Consider the following 21,758-nt stretch of genomic DNA (forward strand, 5'->3'; position numbering starts at 1 on the left):
TGAGCCTTGGCTGTGTAAAGTGGGGAGGACTGGTATGTGCTGTGTGCCTGCCCCACGTCAGGTACTCTGCTGTGTGCTGTTTACATCTACTCTCTCCCCATTGTCCAGTAAGGGATGGCGAAGTCAATAGTAGAGCTGCCAGGGTCACACAAGTCAGAAATGGCAGAGCCAATTTAAAGGTGTGCCTCTGTATTATTTCTGCTCTTTATGTAGGGCCACATGCCTCCCTCCAAAAGGAGGATGTTCACCTATACTCTGGTGCCCTTAAAAGAGTGTGTGGATTTCTACCATGGTGCTATGCCAAGCTAGGGAGTATGAGACACTAAGATACACAATTCTGAGCATTGACTGGAAAAATATGAGGTCACCTACTGAGGAGCCTAAAATCAAAAGACTTTTCCTTCTCCCTTCTCTTTTAAAAGACATCCACATAACTCCTACCTTCTAATTATATGGAACATGTGAATGAATAGAATAATTAGTAGTAGTTGTCTCCATGAGGCTACTGGTGTTAGTTTACTTATTCACAAAGTTATATATTTTGAGCCTAGAAAGATCTGGTTTTTTTACACTTGATCTTAGCCAAAAGGCCGAGAAGCGATCTGGTTTTTTTAAATCAAAACTTAAGAATAATTCCATATACTGAAACAGAAAACGAAGATTCAGGAAGTCAAATCATTTAGTTTACATATAAAGGGAAATCTGTAAAACTAAATTTAACCTGTGCTATAGAAAATTAAACTATGTAATTACAGTTTTTCCAGTATAAAAACATGAGGCTAAAGGAAATACACATACAAATACAGTTGACCCTGTACAACTCTGGTTTGAACTGCACCGGTTCACCTATTTCAATAGTAAATACTGCAGTACTACATGATCAGCAATTGGTTGAATGTGCAGAACTGCGGATACGGAGGGCTGACTGTAAAGTTATATGTGGATTATCAGCTGCATGGGGGCATCAACACCTCTAACCCCACCCCACCCCTAGGTTGTTCAAAGGTCAACTATGCAAATCAGGGGAAAGATTAGTATGATACATTATAAAGCATAATCAGCTCTTACTTGCTTTTAAAAATTGTTTTTACCTGCACAGATTTCTTTTGACACTGGAATAGCCAGGAAGAAGCCAAGTCTTTCAAAATTCTCTGTCTTCTTATCTCAGTCCAGGGGCCCTTGGGACCATCTGAGACCTAAGAACGAAGGCTTCCAAAACCACTGATGGTTATTAATAAGGTGACACTGATTTCCTCAGGGGAGCCTCAGCTGAAAATAGATAATGCTGGGAAGTTTGCTCCATTTTCTCTCTGTCCCTCAAGCATTGACTTTTCAAGAGTTTCATTCTTATTTCTCTTTTTTTCTTCCAAAAATCAGAATCAGTGGGGAGCTTTCAGAAACAAATCCTGAGGGGAGACCCAGGCATGTTTGTTTTTATTAAGTACCTGGGTGACACTGATGCTGCAAGACCATACCATCTATTTTTTTTTTTTACATCTTTATTGTAGTATAATTGCTTTACAATGGTGTGCTAGTTTCTGCTTTATAACAAAGTGAATCAGTTATACATATACATATGTTCCCATCTCTCTTCCCTCTTGCATCTCCCTCCCTCCCACCCTCCCTATCCCACCCCTCTAGGTGGTCACAAAGCACCGAGCTGATCTCCCTGTGCTATGCGGCTGCTTCCCACTAGCTATCTATTTTACGTTTGGTAGTGTATATATGAAAGAAAGAAAGATCGAAAGAAAGAAAGGAAGGAAGGAAGAAAGGAAGAAAGAAAGGGGAAAGAAAGGAAGGAGGGAAGGAAGGAAGAAAGAAGGAAAAGAAAGAAAGAGGAAAGAGGATAAAATAAAATCAAGTACAATAAAATAACGTTATTAAAATAAAAAATAATTATTAAGAAAAAAAAATTTTTTAAGAAAAAAGCGGACAGATAGAACCCTAGGACAAATGGTGACAGCAAAGCTATACAGACAAAATCTCACATAGAAGCATACACATACACACTCACAAAAAGAGGAAAAAGGGAAAAAATAGTAAATCTTGCTCTCAAAGTCCACCTCCTCAGTTTGGGATGATTCGTTGTCTATTCATGTATTCCACAGATGCAGGGTACATCAAGTTGATTGTGGAGCTTTAATCCGCTGCTTCTGAGGCTGCTGGGAGAGATTTCCCTTTCTCTTCTTTGTTCTCACAGCTCCAGGGGCTCAGCTTTGGATTTGGCCCTGCCTCTGCATGTAGGTCGCTGGAGGGCGTCTGTTCTTCGCTCAGACAGGACGGGGTTAAAGGAGCAGCTGCTTCAGAGGCTCTGGCTCACTCAGGCTGTGGGGCGGGAGGGGTGTGGATGCGGGGCGAGCCTGCCGCAGCAGAGGCCGCTGGGACGTTACACCAGCCTGAGGCACACCGTGCATTTTCCCGGGGAAGTTGTCCCTGGATCCCGGGACCCTGGCAGTGGCGGGCTGCACAGGCTCCCCAGAAGGGAGGTGTGGATAGTGACCTGTGCTCGCACACAGGCTTCTTGGTGACTGCAGCAGCAGCCTTAGCGTCTCATGCCCGTCTCTGGGGTCCGCGCTGTTAGCCGTGGCTCGCGCCCGTCTCTGGAGCTCCTTTAAGCAGCACTCTTAATCCCCTCTCCTCACGCACCAGGAAACAAAGAGGGAAGAAAAAGTCTCTTGCCTCTTCGTCAGGTCCAGACTTTTCCCCGGACTCCTTCCCGGCTAGCCGCGGTGCACTAACCCCCTGCAGGCTGTATTCACGCTCTCCCAGCGCTCCGACCAAAGCCCAGCCTCAGCTCCCAGCCCCGCCCGCCCCGGCGGGTGAGCAGACAAGCCTCTCGGGCTGGTGAGTGCTGGTCGGCACGGATCCTCTGTGCGGGAATCTCTCCGCTTTGCCCTCCGCACCCCTGTTGCTGTGCTCTCTTCCGCGGCACCACAGCTCCCCGCCTCCGCCACCCGCAGTCTCCGCCACCCGCAGTCTCCGCCCGCAAAGGTGCTTCCTAGTGTATGGAAACTTTTCCTCCTTCACAGCTCCCTCCCACTGGTGCAGGTCCCGTCCCTATTCTTTTGTCTCTGTTTATTATTTTTTCTTTTGCCCTAGCCAGGTACAGGGGGGGTTTCTCGCTTTTTGGGAGGTCTGAGGTCTTCTGCCAGTGATCAGTAGGTGTTCTGTAGGAGTTGTTCCACGTGTAGATGTATTTCTGGTGTATTTGTGGGGAGGAAGGTGATCTCCCCGTCTTACTCTTCCACCATCTTCCCAATCTCTCCATACCATCTATTGAAGTCTAGAGCTTTGCTTGATCTCAGCCATTTCTATGGCTGCACCTTCCACCAGAGGAGGGGTCTCAGCCTTTGTGTTTGTGGTCTGCTTTCCAGTATGAGAATTTGGCAAACTTAACAGCATTTCTGTGCACCTGTAATTAGGTCACTGCTCACTTGGTTGTCCTTTATTCCTAGATCCTTGTCTAGACTATACATGCCCACTGCCCCGACTTCCCCTTTTGCTTTGAAGCAGGTTGTAGCTTTCTCTGTTTTGCACAGCCTCCTCAGCAGAACATTTCACCTAACTGAAATGGTGACAACAGCATGATTCTCAGGTGTAGTAAAGACTAACTTTGCACATCAAGCAATATTTTGTATGACCCAAGTTGACAACTTTTGACCTAGAGCAGGGTCTCTCCACCTGGGCACTGTGGACATTTGGGACCAGATAATTCTTTGTTGGGCAGGTTGGGGTGCTGCCTGTGCATTGTGGGTTATTTAGCAGTATCTTTGGCTCCACTCACTAGGCGCCAATAGCACCCCACACACACAGTTCTGACAACCACAGATGTCTCCGGTTGAGAACCACTGACCTAGAGGATGGCTCAACACAAATACTCATCTTTACTCCATATCTTCTCCAAGCCTCTGTTTTCCAGTGGATTCCTCTCAAGTACCTTTGAATTAACTCTAGTGCCGCTACTTGCTTTTTTCCCTCTGCCTGAGATACCCTGCCCTTTCTCTTTTGTCTATAGGTCTTTAAAACTGAGCCGAGGTGTGACTCTGCTATGTCTTCCTTTAGCTCTGGCTGCCAGACAGCTCTGCTACCTCCCTGCCTCCCGTGGGGCTCCAACCAGCCCTCCAGCTGGGCCGGGAGCACTGCCCAGAGCCCCTCTCTTTCCCTGGTCATTTCTCCCTACTCCTTAAGCAGCACATCCAGGTGTATTCATTCTCCTTAAACACCCTAACTCATCCCTTTATTCCTCACTCTCATCAGGTAACTTCACCATAAATCTCACAGAAAATAATGGCTGTTAGACAGCCGAAATTCTCCCAGCCTGCTGTCCCCAAGCCTTCATGCGTACCTGCCTCCACACCCACCCTTGCAGCCTTCCCTCCCATTAGGATGGAGAGGACAGCCTCCTTGGTTCTAATGTGCTCTTTCAACCTAGGCCTCTGTGTGCCAACACCTTCCCTTCCTTGGGGACCTTGCTGTATTGACTATCTGCTCCCTCCAGTTTTTGTTCTTTCTGTCTCTACCCACCAGCATTTCATCATGCTCAAGCATTTTCTATCCAGTTTTTATAATTCTCTTTCAAACCCATCTCCAAAGCTGTACCACTCTACAGCTTCTCCCCTTTACAGCCAGACTCTGGAAAGCATCTGCACTCACTGTCCCTTCTTCCCCTGAGTAAGGGGAGAAGAAAAGCCCAGATACCTTTGTCTGTCCTTCCTTTTAACAAGCCTATCTCGAGACTGAACTAAGACTTTCTGTAGATAGCAAACCTCTCATGGATTGCTGGCTTTTTGCTGCATGACCTTTACTTTTTACCTTCTGTCATGTTAATTTACTGTGGACAGATGGCAGTTGGCATTGCTTTGGGACCTCATACTTGTGGCAGTTGATTACAGTTGATCATCCTTTGGATGTTAGCCAACACATCTTAGAAACTGGAAAACTGGCACTTTATTTAGGCCTCTTTTATTTACAGGTCAGCCACAAAATGTTTAGTGGTTAAAAATACTTTTCAGGGGCTTCCCTGGTGGCGCAGTGGTTGGGGGTCCGCCTGCTGATGCGGGGGGCGCGGGTTCGTGCCCCGGTCCGGGGGGATCCCGCGTGCCGCGGAGCGGCTGGGCCCGTGGGCCGTGGCCGCTGGGCCTGCGCGTCCGGAGCCTGTGCTCCGCGGTGGGAGGGGCCACGGCAGTGAGAGGCCCACATACCAAAAAAAAAAAAAAAAATACTTTTCAGAAGTAGAGTTCTGCAGCTTAGATAACCATATGTCTAAGATGCCACTTCGGGAGCTAAGATGGGTCAGTGGTCTGGCTGCTGGCAGAGGCATTACCGTGATGCCCCCTCCTCAGAGGGAGGGCCTGTTTCAACATTGTCTGCTGCCAGTCCCAGTTCAGGGAAAAGAGTTCTTTCCTCTGACCTTTAATAATCCTGGATCCTTTTATATTTGCCAGGTTCTTGCACGGCACCAAGAGGATGCAGAACTGTGAAAACAACTCACCCTCAATGTAGACTCCTCACCCCACCCCCAGCCGTTGTTCTGATCACTCTAGCTTATGGTGTACGTGGGAAGTGGGAGAGTGGGAAAGCATCATATTTCAGTATTATTGGTCTGGTTCCTTTTATGTTCTATACACTTCACATTCTATATCCCAAAGTATTTCTAATAGGAATAAAGGACTTCTGTTGAAGCTCTGATACGCTTATCCTTTTCACGTTTCACTGTTCCTCAGCACATCACCTGCTTTCCATTCCCGTACACCACTCAGCCCTAAATATGTTGGGCCCTTTTCTGCTTTTATGTGCATTTTTATTATTCAAGTATTCTATAAAAATGAGAAGGGGACTTCTTTTCAAGGTCTGGCTGGCCCCAGCTGCCGCCCTCTGAGGTGTCTGTGCATGCTTGTGGTATGTCTGCAAGCTTGTAAGAGGTCACTCTGGTGCTGGGCATGCTGGGACCTGAAGCACACTCAAATGTTCTGACCACGTATCAGGATATCATGTGAAATGTTGACGTTACTTTGCCTGAATGTATGTTTAATGACACCTTTCATCTGCATGTCCTTGGTGCCTTTTCTAAGTTTTTCACTTACTGCTCCAAACAGCTTCACAAGGTAGATGGCAGGCAACCTTCCCCACTGCGCCCCAAACCCGCAGTGTTCAGATGAGACAGCTGGGAGTCAGAAAGAGCAGTTTGTCAAGGCTCAGAGTGTTGTAGTAGCAGAACTTTCCCTAGGAGGAAGGGAAGGCCATGTGGAGTTTGGTAAAACAGTAGACCTGAGAAGATAGAAGCAAGAGGTAAAAAGGATGGGTGACAAAGAAACAACGAGTACAGGGCAGCTCTTCACCACAGTTCTGTCAGTGACCTGAAGCAGAGTGATAGGCATGTGTCAGAAGGGCCAGTAAGTGAAGACAAACATTGTCGGGTTTTGTTTTCAGAAGAGGGAGATGTGCTGTGGGAATCGGACTGATGGTCTCTGGGCCAGGTGCAGGAGCTGGACTGTTGGGAACCTGGAAAGACAGCACAGATGGAGGAGGGAGTGTGGGAGGGAGGGAGGGATAGATCACTGGCTGGGCTGGGGACAGGGGGTAGGAAAGCCATGGGGTAAACAGATAGTCAAAAGGAAAAGTTATTTTTTTATGAAAGAAAATATTTCTTTGTGATTTTGAGTTAGCTAAGGAGGGGAGGCTTTCTTTCTCAGCTTGTCCCTAGAAAACCAGTTAGTCTTTGTTTTCCTTCATTACAGTGCCCCACAGCAGGGGACCAGATACTTTCTTTTAGATCAGCAAACCTACAAGGAAACAAGAACCCCAACATAAGAGAAATCCATTTATAACTAAGGTTAAAGGAACAGATAAATAGAGAACACTCAACTTATGCAGCTTTAAAAATTAAATATAGGATTATACCATTTTGTTCCTTTCTGAATAACCAGTAATAGAAAAGACCAGACAATAAGAAAAGGGGAAAGCAAAAACGCTGGTAAGAGTGGGAAGGTGAAAGCCAGGCCACCGCTGCTGGCTTAAACCAAGGTCTCCACAAACAGCCGGCTCAAGTCGGCTGCCCCACACCAAAGCAGCTGCATCAGAGATCACAAAACCTTATCTCTTCTGTCACCTGCCAGCTGGCCAAAGTCCATTGTCCACACTACATAGAACTGGCTTAGAGAACCTCCCCAGCCACCCAACACTAACCAAACCCTCAGTGGTCCATAGGCCTTTCAAAAAGTATGCCAGATATTAGGCAGATGCACCCTTGCAAGGGGGAAGATCTGTCATTTATGTCAGACCTAAAGGGTATGTATCTTCAAAAGGACTAGAGGTCTTGTTCTAGTCTTTGTTAGGCCACAGCCAGCACTGGCACAGTTCACAGCTGCTGGGGAGTAAACCCCACATCTGAGAACACGCCCTCGGTGGAGCCCTGTGGTAAGGAGCCTTCATCTCCCTTTTGGAGTACACTCATACTTGGATGCAAGGAACAGGAAACAGATGTGACAGTGCATTGTGTATACTGAATGAATTTAGGTCTTGCCTATGGTTTGATGACTTTCACCTCTTAAGTAAAAACCTTCAGTTTTAAATAAAAGCCTCCAAGGATGATGAGGTTCTTGTTCATTGCATTATCTGTAAATTTCAGACTAGATGAATATATTTAATTGTCAAGATTTTTATTCTTACCCCAAAGAAATGGGTACAAGGCTACCAAGTGATGTTAGGTTGTTTGGGTTGAAGCTGTAAGCATGAATGTTTCTTCCAAATCCCAATTTAAAAAGTGAGTTTTCTAGATCTCCTACTTTTAAAAATCAAAACTTCATTTTAAAACAGGTATATATAACTGCTTATAAGTTATATATAAATTATACATTAACAAAGTTTAAAAGGCATACCATGGTTCAATTTGATATCTTTCTCAAAATTTATTCTGGCTTATCCAAACACTCTGATTATAGCGCTTCCAAAGGTGCCCGGAACATCTGTCCTGGCACCTGCCCCTGCCCCTGCTTGGCCAGGACTCTGGGGCTTCCGTGTGGCCTCATTTCAGGTTCTCAGAGCTACCATGGAGAGGTACTTGAGCTTGAGAAATGATGTCAACAGCTCCTTCACAATCTTTTCTCCTTTCCAAAGGACACAGGCATCTTTTTCAAGAATGCAAAACCGTCCATGATTTATTTCCAGTCACAAGGATGTGACTTTCTGCTTTCTGGAATAAGAGAGAAAATCACCCATCCTCTCTCTCCCTTCAACATTTCAGCTGGAAACTGCTACTAAATGTTATCTGATCCTTAAGCACAGAGCATCCCTAAAAATATTTGCAACCACCCAATGTTTATAACTTTACAAACATTTAACCTGGGTTGCTTAGAAGTCTTTTTAAATAATATTTTAAATGACATTTAAACAGAGGTCCATGAAACTAATTACTTCTGGTTAATATTTTCTTGAAATTCTATTTCTACTTTAGATATTATTGAAAACAACTGATTTATAACGTATAATTCATTATCTTCATTGTTAATAAATTTCCTACTTTTCCTCAAATCTTTTTTGGAATTTGGTGGAGTAAAAATCACCAAACAGCCAAATACTTCGTATCAGTACTCATTATACAGTGCTATCAACATACAAGATTGGATTCAGGAGATTTTCTGCCAGCTCAATTTTAATACATCCCCAATATTTGTCTCTTGGTACCAAACAGACTAACTAAAACTTCCATTTCTTTACATTTTGGCCTAGGAGGTTTTTAGTATATAATTTGTGATATAATTCTCCATTTTTTTTATAGGCATGTTTTCCACAAATCCTGCGTGGATCCCTGGCTTAGTGAACATTGTACCTGTCCTATGTGCAAACTTAATATTTTGAAGGCCCTGGGAATTGTGGTATGTTTCCTATTTTGTTAATACATTTGTGTAGTGTTATCTCTAAGCATAACATAACATAGCACAAGTGGATGGTTAAAAGTCTCACAAGAAAGCACTGGCTTTCTCTGCCAGATAATCCTGTTAGTCCAACACTGCCTTTTTTCCCACATTACTTAAAGTCCAGCCCACCTCAGGGAACTTCTGGAAGAGCAGATAAAGAACTGTGCTAGTCCACTTTACAGCCTGCTTCTGTTGGGTGGTGGATGTGTGATGAAGAACTGAGCTAGAGAGAAGGACGTGATTTTCCTCTATTCCAATTTTTTTTTTTTTAAGGAATAGAATGTAGACTTTTAACTCTGGTCCAATAGTAATTTTTTCTGCATTCAGCATGGTATAAAACTATGTCATCACTTATGTTCCTTCCTCTTAAATTTGGCTTTGCTCTCCTGGGCGTTGGTAATTGCAGTCAGTGAAGGTGGGCAGTGCCAGCCCTGGGCAGACCTTTGACAGCTGGGCAGGGGTTTTGGTTGGGTGCCGGCCACATAGGGCACTTCAGCCCTGGCCAGGAGAGTCAGCACTGATTAACTGAGGACCTTGGAGACTTCCTGCAGTTCCTTCCTTAAGAGAAGTGTATGTCCAGGATTATTGCTTTTTAGAGGAAAGTGAAATACTTTCTGGTCTCATAAAAGAGTGAATGAATAATCTCCATATAGAGAGGAAAGTTTATTTTGACCCAACAGATGAATTCCTTGTTTTAGCTTTACAGATCTAAGTAGTCCTATTTGAAATATGTTATCAGATGACAGTTTAGATGTAATCTAGTTAGGTAGTGATGCCCCATTTATCCTCCATCTCCAGAGATCACATCAGTGATGTTGTAGTTTCTTCACCTCTTCACCACTGACACTGGCCTAGGTAATTCCTTCTGGTGAGGGCCGTCCTTGAGACTGTCTAGCAGCATCCCTGGCCTTTCATATCCACTTTTTAGTTGGTAGGCTTTGACCCCACAGCAGCTCTGTACTACACTCTTCTTCAGCATTAGATGCTTAGGTTTTTTTTGTTGTTGTTGTTGCGCTGGGTCTTAGTTGTGACAGGCGGGCTCCTTAGTTGTGGCATGCGAACTCTTAGTTGCGACATGCATGTGGGATCTGGTTCCCTGACCAGGAATCGAACCCAGGCCCCCTGCATTGGGAGCGCAGAGTCTTAACCACGGTGCCCCCAGGGAAGTCCCAATGCTTAGGTTTTGAAACATAGTTTTCTTAGAGTTCAAAAGTCTTTTCAATGTTGATCTGCTCTTGGTTGTATGCTTTACTTATGTTTAAAGATAGAAGATATTTAAAAACTGACTAGCAGATAGATGGGGGTATTACAGAGAAGTTAATAGGGTGAAAGGATATTTTATGTTACCTTTATTAACATATGAGCCAGTGATACACTGCACTGTTTGTCAGCTTTATAATAATGAATCCCTCTGCCTGTGAGCCATGTCCACAAAAGGTTGTCACTTTATAAAGATGAAGTGTTCAATTTTCTCAGTTCTGCAATGGATTTTGGCTTTCCTTAGTACCATTTTGGGGAAGAAATCATCTGTTTCTTTTAAATAAAAATTCTTGGAATTAGAGTGGAAGGCATAGATGGGGAGAGAAATGAGAGGAAATCATCTGGAAAAAAATTGGTAAAGTCTTTGCAACAGGATGTCAAACATTTAGAATTGTATAAAATGATTTGTTAATCTTACAAGTACTTTTAATCTGGAAATATTTTGCAGCCAAATTTGCCATGTACTGATAACGTAGCATTTGATATGGAAAGACTCACCAGAACCCAAGCAGTTAACCGAAGATCAGCCCTAGGTGACCTCGCCAGTGACAACTCCCTTGGCCTCGAGCCACTTCGAACTTCGGGGATCTCGCCTCTTCCTCAGGATGGGGATCTCACTCCTAGAACAGGAGAGATCAACATCGCAGTAACAAGTAAGTGGGCCCTGTGCCCAGGGCACAGGACAGATTTGCTGCTGGTATTTGACGTGTGGTGGAGAGTTGAGGCAATCACCAGGGACAGTGACTTAGTCTGTAACTGAGAAAGTAATGGTTACTTTTGTTAAAACAGATATTTGGAATAACAAAACTTCCTTTATAGTAAGAAGCTTGTGTACTTGTGTGTAGTTAATAGGAATAGTTGCCATTTGATGACTAGTTGATCAGAGGTTTGTCTTAATAGCTGTTTATAAACCTGATTTGAAACGATTGCATTGCAGACAGGGATGTAAGGTAGGACGTCAGCAGCATCTCAGGTGTGTCGTGTAACTGTGAGCACCAGTGGTCTCTAGTACCTAGGCTGCAGACAACCTAGTAAAAAACTAATCCAGAATTTGAACCTAAAAATTCACAACTTTAGGAACAGTTGAGATGGCCAGCTGCTGCTCACTTTATTTTACACTTTTATGAAATTTGGTGTCTTAGCACTTACCTCTTTGGTATAATTGTACGAGAAGTGTGAGAAGGCCCAAAAGGTAATCTACTTTTAAAATATGCTCTGGGGTAATTATGAACGTCATGATTGTTGAACTGTTGATGAGAAGAAAAAAAAAATGCTCTGAGTGTTTTGATGGCCTTGCCAAAGTATGAGTGGGCTGGCAGGCGTGCGAGTGGGCCTCGTGGACATTCACCCCATAACAAGCCAGCTGTTTTCAATCCATTCTTTATGTGTTATTTTCATCTAACAACCTTTCACCCCATCTTCCTCGTCATCACTCTGGTGCTGCCTTTTTCAGTATATGCTGTTGCTTACCTATAGCTTCGAGCCCTAACCCTATTGGGACTCCTCTCAACTCTGGGAGTCAGTAAAATGGATAAAGCTGTTAAAAAGAGTTTTCCCTTAAATAGTAAGACTTGTGTGGTCTATTCAATTGAAGTATATGTGATCTTAACTAACCAAAAATTATTGTTAGAAAATGATTTCCCAAGTTTTATTTTCTCATTTTCTAAACTCAAGGAGACTTCATTCAGTTATAAAATAAGTAAAACTATTCTTTGATACAATTTGACTGATTTCTTACCATTTACCAATGGTTTGTTTTAACAGCATTTCATGTTGTCCTGCTTTGACATTTAGGTTTTATGGGCTAGATTTTTAAAAATTGATCTAATAATAATAAAGGAGACAAAGGTTGTCTGTTTACTCATGAGTTTTTGGTAGGTCCTTCATTGATCGACATTTATTGAGCACCTACTACTACATAAAGTACTGATCCCATTATATTTTATATCGAAATATCCTTTCAAAATCTTATGTTTTGATGATAAAAATATTACTTCATGTATCAAATTAATCACCTTTAGCAGAATTTGTACATGTTAATAAATGAAACCCATGTGGTTAAATTAGACCAAAGCTACCTCTACTTTAACATCAAAGCTCTGTAGTGCCATAGTAACCACAGTGCATTCAACCAGGATCCACTGTTTGCAAGGCACTGTGCTAACTACACACTGAGGAGAACAGAGGTGACCGAGATCCCAGCTGCAGTAGGTTGGTGCTAAAATACCTCTGGGCCCATCAGGTATTATTACGACAGTGTTTACTTCTTTTTGGTTACTAATTTTTATAACTGAAATGCCTTGCATATATGGATGCTATATTCAAAATTGGAAACATAGACATAATTGAAGTTCTAAAAGTTAGTCTGCTTATCATGTATAAAAGTCTAAGAAGAAAAAAATAAAGAATGCTATGTTAAGCTTCTTGAAATTGATTATCAGCCATCTCTTAATTTTTTTTAAACGCCAGTATATATTTTTTCTAACTTAAAATATATGTGGGTAAAAATGGTGGATTTTGCATGGGTTCTTAAATGTTTATTTTGACTTAAATAAAAACCTTGTAAATTCACTCTATTGATGAGGAATTTGTATTCCAAGAAGCAGTGGCTGCACTGTTATCTAAAATGAAAGAGTTTGCTGTGCATTTTAATAATGTAAACCAAGGTGGGCAGAGAAATGCGCATAGAACAACTCAGCATCCTGGAATCCTGAAGAACAGTTCTTCTTAACCTTTTGAAGATCACAACCTTTAAAATTCAGTGAAAGTATAATAACCTTTTTCTAGAAAAATTCCTAGGCACACACAGTTTTGCATAGATGTAGGATTCATGAAAACCAGATTAAGAAACGCCCGTGTTATACAAAGCTTTCGCATATAAACATTTGGCATTCCAAGTATAAATTTCTTCTCTGCGTTATTGCAGATGTATAGGTAACTTTACTGTGTAACACTTTGTTAAACCAGCCCTAGTTTGTTTATATTTTAGGAAATATAGTTAAGACTTTTTAGGAAGTCAGATTGGTTCTCAGGTTATTTTTGTGGTTCTCAGTAAGTACAGTTTTTGGGATGTTACCTTGATGATACAGAGTTTGAAAACTTAAGGGAAAATATTAACCTATTTCCTGGATCTAGAGAGAAACTAGATAAAAACCTTTAGAGTTCTGTGTACCAGAGGTTTTCAACTCTTTGATGAGCCAAGAGTTGGAATAACCTACCCTTTCTACTTCTGTTTAATAAAGCCAGAACAGCCAGTGCCGCTTCCCAGCAGTGGGGTTGTGAAGGGTAGTTCTCTTCTTTGCAGGAGACACCAATAAGATGTCCTTTTTAAATAAAGACTATAAGCGAAAAGAATATAGATGTGAATGCCATGGAAGGCCAGCCCACAGACTGCTTGGAGTACCCACGAGATCTTTGGGAACCACTGCTCCATATTTCTAAGCCTTTCTTTAAGAATGAGGGACACAGCCATGCAGAAGTGACAAAATGAAGAAAGAAGGGTTATAAGTATGGCTAGTCCACTTTACTGTCATTTAAATTAACAATTTTTAAAACCTATGTCCATGTGCGATTTTATATACATCTTTTTACTACATACTTTTTGGTGGCCACACTTCTCACAAACCTCAGGACTTTTAACTGGAAGAAATGTTTGGGCCATGCTTTCCTTTCTCCCTTGCAGCTTTCACCACTACTTCCACTAACCTTCTCCACTTAGTAGCTCTCTGGCAAACCTCCTCCTGCTTCACTTCCTTGGGCCAGTCTTGGCTTACACCTCCGTTGACGTCTGCTTCGTTGCATTTGAGGGAAATGTTGACATCGATTTGACATAAGCCTTCTCCCCAGAGTGATTTCCTCCCTTTCCTTTGTCAACAGAAGAATGGTTTATTATTGCCAGTTTTGGCCTCCTCAGTGCTCTCACACTCTGCTACATGATCATCAGAGCCACAGCTAGCTTGAATGCTAATGAGTAAGTAACCAATTGTTTCTTGGATTGCATGTGCCAGATGATCCCAAGAAAATATGTAATTTTCATAAAGATCATGAGAATTGCCTTCTACCAATTTCATACTGATCCTGATGGGATCATACCTAGGAAAATAGTTTATTTCATGAACAGTAACACTGATTGGGAGTTCACCTTGCTCAGCAACAACTGCTCACTTTAGAAAAGATCTCAGGGCTTTCATTAGCCACAAGCTTAGAATAAATCAACAATGGAACAAATGCCAAGGGAACCAATACAGTCGTAGTATGTGGAGAATGCCCGTGTCCTAATCATAGACAGGATTAGCCCCACTTCGCTGTGTGCTTATCAGACTTTACCTGGAGTCTTATCTACTTAGCTTTTGGTGGAGTACTGGCACCCTGGCCTATGGTCAAAGGAACATGGATGTTTAACCTGCAAGAAAGAAGCAGTCAGAAAGACCTGTGACTTCCAAATATTAGAAAGACTGTCAGGAGAAAAAGAAAATAAGCATAAACTATATTTCCATAGGACAAAATGAGGACCAAAGGGTAGGTTACAGGAAGGCAAAATTTCGCCTTGGTAAAAAGAAGAACATCGGTCAGCAAGGCTATTTACCAGTGAGATGGTTTGCCGTGGGGGTAGGGAGTGCTCAGGACTAAGAATGCAGGCAGAAGGAAGCTGGGTGTTACTTGTCAAGGCTGTTGTCGGTAAAAGGTTTTTCAGAGGATGGAAAATTGGGCTGGGTAACAGTTGAGGTCCATTTTGATCCAGTGGTTTTCCAAGAGTAGCTTTCCATGGGGGTAAGATAAAGAAAAGGTTTTATTGGCTTTATTTATTTTGCTTTAAATTTTTGGCATTTACTGTAGGATATTATTCAGTCCTTTCTTTTAAGAAGTATTCATGAAAACTAATTCAAGATGAAAGCATCCCTGGGACACTGCCCAAATTTGAACCTGAATTGGTAGAATTCCTGTGCTCTCTATATTCAGTTATGTCCTGGCATTTTAATTGATTGATAACAACCAACCAAGCTCATTTAATTGATTTAATTAAATACTCATAGTCCAACTGTAGAAACAATGGGCAAGTAACCTCCACTTCCAATGACATGATTTTATTACCTCTAACCTGATCTTTTGGCTAGATACTTGTAAGAAGTACCCTCTGGCATCCTTGACATATTATATATTGGGAGGATGTCATGTCAGTTGGCATTCTTCAACCTGCAGCTAAGTAGCCTCAGCCTCATCCAGCAGGTCAACAGCTAGCTGCTTCTGTTGGGCCCACCTGATGCAGTTTTACTTCAACATAGCACAATGTTAATTGCCCAGATTCTGGAGTCAGGCATACCTGGACTTGACTCCCTGCTCCTCCATATTTTTCTTGTGCGACCTAGGCAGTTATATTTATCTGAAGCTTATTTTAGTCATCCATAAAACAAGAAGTTAGGAGTACATCATAGGGTTGTTGTGAGAATTAGCATATAAAGTGCTTAGCACAGTGCCTCGTACATAATAAGTGCTCAATAAATGTTAGCCAAAACAATTCCTCTGCAATTCTTTCAGAGTTCTATGAATAAGATGGCCATCTGCCTTTATCCTTTGGCAAATGAATTTAATTTTCTTCCATGAAGTAGAATACTGAATCATAAGAGCTCGTGAGTACCTGTGATGCAAACCTCAGTTTGGAGAGAAATATTTATTTCACCTGCAGTCACCTCTTTTGCTTACTCCCATACCAACCCATCAAACTAGATGATAATGTAAGCCCACTTCTTTAAAATTTCACAAAAGAGTGAAAATAAATCACAGCAAGTAGCTGCACACTGGGCACTTTTAGAGAATTATTAAGTAATTTAGTAGTCACCTTACTGCCACTCAGAATCAGCCAGGTGCTCAGTCCATGTATCAGATATTTTAGAGAATGCTCAATAGACATGTTACCTATTGTAAGTTTGAGTTCCGCTCATAAATGCCTGCATGACTGAGAATCTAAGTCATAGATCTTAGATCCATGTCTTAGTCCATCCCTTCTCCCATTAGCCTTTGTAGAGGGTTGATACTGCAATTGTTCATTTGACTATTATTTCTGTGCCTTCAGTCAAAACCACTCTGAAGGACAATTTCCATGATTCCATTTAGAGAGAGAAATTGAGAGAGAGAGAGGGAGGGGGAGAGAGAGAGAGAGAGAGAGAGAGAGAGTGTGTGTGTGTGTGTGTGTGTGTGTGTGTGTATACACACACATATGGATGCATGAAAGGATGGTCACCAAAATATTAATGGTGATTATCTTAATTTAGTACAATTTGGGGTGATGTTTTGCTCTCCTGTTGTGCTTTTATGTGCTGATTTTTTTTGTAACTCTAATTACTTAATTTTTTTAAAGACCCTTTTAATTGTAGGGGATAAAAAAAATAATAGCCAGGAACTCCCTGGTGGTCCAATGGTTAGCACTCTGCACTTCCACTGCCAGGGTCTTGGGTTCGATCCTTGGTCTGGGAACTAAGATCCCACAAGCCGTGCAGTGCAGCCAAAAAATAAAAAATAAAAAGATAGCCACTCTTACTTAATGTCTCTTTCCCAAAAATGTTGATGAAAAATTCCTGTGTGGTTTAATTCCGGAGAAAAGTTTATTTTAGCAGATAAATTTATAATTATTCTTCATTAATGAAGTCTTTGAAATCTATCTTACCTTTTCACTTTTACCAAAAAATTACAATCAAAGTGAGATTGCCTTTTCAATTTAATTGCTCTGTTTCAATTTTCTGGGTAACCTCATCCATTTGTAAGATAGTCTTCTGTATAAATAGATTCTATCTTTTCACATTTTAATGATTTGTCTGGAAATTATTAGTAAATTCCACCTTATGCTTTCTACCTACTCTTATAGTTTACTTTTCTGACAGTGTTACACTGATTGTATTGTGATGTCAATAAGACCTTGACCCAGTCTAGTCACTGGTGAAACCCTGTGGGCAAGATGAAGCAGTACTGGCCATATATAAAGGCAGGGCTGCAGAACCCAGGCAGGTCCAGGCCTCCATGGGTTGCTGCTCCACTAGGGGTGAAAGCACTCCGCCTCCCTCACTACGCTCTGCGTGTTCACTCAGGGCCTTACTCAGAGATCAATGAAAAGTCCATGTATCTGGGGTCACCCCCTTCTATCGTGATGAAATGCTATTTATGTAAGTACTCAACCATGACTACAAATAAATCTACTGAATTTTGAGACTTTGCAAATTTAAACAGGATAGTAGTCAAAGAGGCAAATAAATGTAAGTTAAATATATTTATACATATTAGCTTCCCTAACGCTTGTTGTACCTAAGTAAGCAACATTATTGAACTTCAGTTCCCAAAGGTTTTCTGCTCTACTTCATTATTCAAGTAAACCTTGTTAAATCCCAACATTTACCAGCTTACATTTATATAAATCCATTTTTCCCTCAACATAAAAAAGTAAATATTTATTTGAAAAATAATATTTGTTTTTATTTGAGGAACAAGTTATAAGATATGTGGATGATGTAGGAGAGATTTTGAGTCAAATGGGAGGTTCAGCTAGGTCTTCTCTACAGCCCTTTCTTAGTTCCTGGATTCTGATGCATAGAAATCATGTTCTGAGATTTGCAGAGGATTGTAGCCCAGGCATTCAAGATTCAGAACAGTCGCAGGAGGAGGAAATGAATCTGATGTGGTTAACTTGATGAAATAACTGGAATAAATATGAAATCCTGTAGCATAACTGAAGACCAAGAAGCCCTAGCTCTGCGGCAGGTCATTGGGCTTCAGTTGTCCAAACCAGTGTTCCCCTTGAGCTGTCCTCCTCTGAGGTTAGTGGTAGAAATTTTTAAGCCAGGTCAAAGGAACTGATGTTTCTATTTTACTCTCTACTCAATATTTCTGAATTGTTTTGCTCGGACTCTTTAAGAGGAACGTTGACATATTTCAGTATGAAAGAGTCTGAAAACATAATCATTTCTATCTTAGGGATGCTTACCTTAGAGGAGACTGGGGTGATGTAAGAGGTGTCCCCAGGTATTTGGAGGACCACCAAAGATGAGAACAGTTACTGTTTATTGTATGCCTACCAAGAAATTACTCTTGTTTTGGGCTCTGTTACTACCCACATTGCCCCATTTAATACCCATAATGGTCCTGTGGTGACTAGCCAGTGCATACAGAGGGTGATACTTACTGTGTAGCTCTGGAGATATCTACAGGGAGGTAGATTTCCATTTCATGTAAGAAAGAACTTCCTGCCAGTCAGAATTGTCCATCCCTGACATGGGCTGTGTTGAAAGCTAATGAGCTTGCTGGGACCTGCGTATTCAGACAGAAGTTACAAGGCTGAGCTGTTTGGAGGCAGATCCTGAGTCAGGTAGAAGTTCTAAGACTCCTTCTAGTTCTCAGAGTTCCTCTTGAATTGTCTGTCCTAAATGGTCCCTTCCTAGGAGAGATCAGAGCCCAAGGAGAGGGGTAGGGGTCTCTGCTGGCTGCCTCTTTTAGAACCTTCAGGGTCAAAAGCAATGTTTTGTTGTTTGTTTTTAACTTATTTATTTTTGGCTGAGTTGGGTCTTTGTTGCTGCGCGCCAGCTTTCTCTAGTTGTGGTTAGTGGGGGCTACTCTTCGTTGCGGTGTGCAGGCTTCTCACTGCAGTGGCTTCTCTTGTTGTGGAGCACAGGCTCTAGGTGCGTGGGCTTCAGTAGTTGTGGCTCGCATGCTCTAGAGCGCATGCATGCTCAGCAGTTGTAGCACTCGGGCTTAGTTGCTCCACTGCATGTGGGATCTTCCCAGACCAGGGCTCGAACCCATGTCCCCTGCATTGGCAGGTGGATTCTTAACCACTGTGCCACCAGGGAAGTCCAAAAGCAATGTTTTTAAAGCTCGTTTTTTAACCATCTCCTACTGTAAGAAATACATTTTATATTTTGACCGTGCTCCCGCATGTATAACTGAAACAGAAGTTCCACAGACATTTTCCTTACTACATCAGTATTCTCTGATCTATTCTTTTCTGTGCTTTTTTGTTGTGTTGTTGTTAATGTTGGTCATGAACTCCTGCATTGATTTTATGATCCATTAATAGGTTACAGCCTGCAGTTTGAGAAACACTGATCTAAAGATTTTTGAATTTTTAGTTTTCAACCTAAAAACTTTTGCTCACACTAGCACACATCTCTGATTGTTTATTTTCCTGAGACAGCCTTTTTTGTAGCAATACCAGCAAAGATTTGCCCCCAGTTTGATCATGAATACTCTTCTTTGTCTTAGTATTTAGTTCTTTTAGCCACTCTGAGCCTGAGATATATACACAGAGGAGTACCCTGAGGCCCAAAGGGGCTGAGTGACCCCCAAGAAATGCCATACGAAGAAGGGCATGGGATTCAAGCCCAGTATTTCTGGTTCCAACTCTTTCCTTTACACTGCTTGTCTTTGACTACTCCGGAGAGCCATTTAAGGGCTCCAAATAATGCGGATGAAAAAGATAAATTTGGTTTTCTAAAAACATGGTGACAAAAAGAAGATTACAGCAGCAGAAGCCTTGACTGGACTTCTGTCTTTGACAGTGGTCAGTCTTTCATTTTTCAGAAGTGCCTTTAATGTTTGGCTGCATAGTTGTTTATAATTTCTTAGGCAGAAAAAAAAAGTAAGCTTAAAAATCTTTATTTGCCCATTAAAAGTCCTATATCCAGTTTTTCAGAGGAAATGTTATAAAAACAATGTGTTGTCTTAAATATGACCTACAATAAACAAGTGTAGAGCCCTGTTTGCAGTTTCTGTGAATGGCCTTCATACCCAGCCTTTCATTCATTAGGCACCATCTCCCCAGTGTTTGAGGCACCAGGCCTTGCCCTGCAGGAGCCCTGGGGAAAGGGAAGGGGGCTGCACTGCTCAGTGCTCTGCACTGCGGTGCTGGTTGAAGTGACGGAAGAGCCAGGGAGTGCCTGCGGACCCAGCACAAGATGACAGGAGTATCACACAGACACAGGGAAACTGCTGCTTTTGCCCTGAGGGAGTTGAAAAAGGCTTCCTGGAGGGAGTGACTTAGAAATCAGGCCAGGCATAATTAAAACACAAGGTGAGAAAAAGCAGAGCAGGTTCAGGGAGCTGTGTGGTTTGACGTGTCTGCTGTAGGTGGTGGCGACAGTATGCAGACTACAGAATTTGGACTGTTTGTAACTAGCAGGTGATATCTAAGGCTTTTCAGCAAAAAGAAAATTGCTGATGGCTGAGAAGTTGCTTTCATGGTAGAGACTGGAAGCAAGAAGGTAGGTTAGGTGAAAATACAGAGCTGAAGGAGAAAGTCAGGATGATGGGGAGGAGATGCTGGAGAGTTGTATGTTGACCAAAGATTAAGAGGTTTGAAGGAAGGGTCTGGAATTCTGCCGGGAAAAAAGAGAGCAGAATTGAAGATATAATGTGGGAACCATAGAAATGAACCAGATTCTATAAGGGTTCAGGAACTAGGGCAGTCCCACAGTGCCAGGCTGCAGAGGGGGCAGCATTAGCCTGAGGGTAATGCAGGAAACTTCCAAAGATGTCAGGTACCTTCAGGCACCTGATTTAGGGACACACACACACACACACACACACACGCATGCACGCACATAAAATCTGGGGAATTCCTGTAAGAAAGCCTTACATCCCTGGGAGTCTGTACTCCTCAAATCTTACTTCAAAATAAATAATGACATATTTGTTTGAGGTATAAAGCAGGAGCATATTGTAAAGACAGCAGCTACAGATTTCAGGGCACTCAGCATTTAGAATATGTGTTCAAACCAGGAAAAGTTGTAAATTGTACGACAGTTGTCCCTGCATTTTTAAACAAAATGCTGTTAACCTGTACTTTTCCCTGCCTTCCTTTTGGAAGTACTAACACACTTTTAAGTGACTGAGCCACTTGACCTCAGATCTATAGCTGCTGAGTTCAGGAAAATGCTAGTGACTTACTGGCTTTACCAAATTGGTCTGGGAAATACTTGGGGACAACCCCAGGCCACCATTCAGTTAGGATTACTTTCTCTGTTATTTTAAAACATTGACAACTACCCGTTAACTAATTCTTGACCTCTCTTTTTTCCTTTTATTCCATAGGGTAGAATGGTTTTGAAGAAGGAAAAGAAATGCTTTCTGACTGATTGCCTTGAAGGAAAAAAGAACCTATTTTTGTGCATCATTTACCAATCATGCCACACAAGCATTTATTTTTAGTACATTTTATTTTTTCATAAAATTGCTAATGCCAAAGCTTTGTATTAAAATAAATAAATAATAAAATTAAAAGACTGTGTTGTTGCGTGTTATTCACCCACTTGTGTTTGGAAGGCTGATTTGGAGATCACACACCCAAAGTTCATTTGTGTGTGTTTCAGAGACAGAACGTGCTCATACTCCCCAGGGGAGGAACAGTGATGCTGTTTCTTTTGGTCTTTTCACATTGGCTCCTGTTGTGCCCAGGTAGGACCCAAGTGTGGGGACATCCTGTGTGGTGATGCTCCCTCGGGCCCTGAACTGAGTTGCTCCATTTTGTTTTCTTCAAGGTCGCCATTCACTCTCTGATAATTTCTTGTTCCTTTGTCGGTGGTTGATCTGACTCCTCTAGAACAT

The 21,758-nt window shown here is 42.1% G+C and overlaps 1 protein-coding gene across 1 annotated transcript in view; it reads left to right on the forward strand.

Moving 5' to 3' along the window:
- Positions 1 to 21,434, forward strand: part of RNF130 (ring finger protein 130) — a 101,303-nt gene extending 79,869 nt beyond the window's left edge. Inside the window, exons 7-10 of the mRNA XM_024765028.1 lie at positions 8,777 to 8,873; positions 10,624 to 10,828; positions 14,052 to 14,145; positions 21,246 to 21,434. Of these exons, the coding sequence (XP_024620796.1) occupies positions 8,777 to 8,873; positions 10,624 to 10,828; positions 14,052 to 14,145; positions 21,246 to 21,261 (412 nt within the window). The 3' untranslated portion in view covers positions 21,262 to 21,434. The remainder of the gene's footprint in view (positions 1 to 8,776; positions 8,874 to 10,623; positions 10,829 to 14,051; positions 14,146 to 21,245) is intronic.
- The last annotated feature ends 324 nt before the right edge of the window (positions 21,435 to 21,758 follow it).

Source organism: Neophocaena asiaeorientalis, unplaced genomic scaffold (genome assembly GCF_003031525.2).
Source record: "Neophocaena asiaeorientalis asiaeorientalis breed wild unplaced genomic scaffold, Neophocaena_asiaeorientalis_V1.1 scaffold241, whole genome shotgun sequence".
Taxonomy (NCBI): domain Eukaryota; kingdom Metazoa; phylum Chordata; class Mammalia; order Artiodactyla; family Phocoenidae; genus Neophocaena; species Neophocaena asiaeorientalis.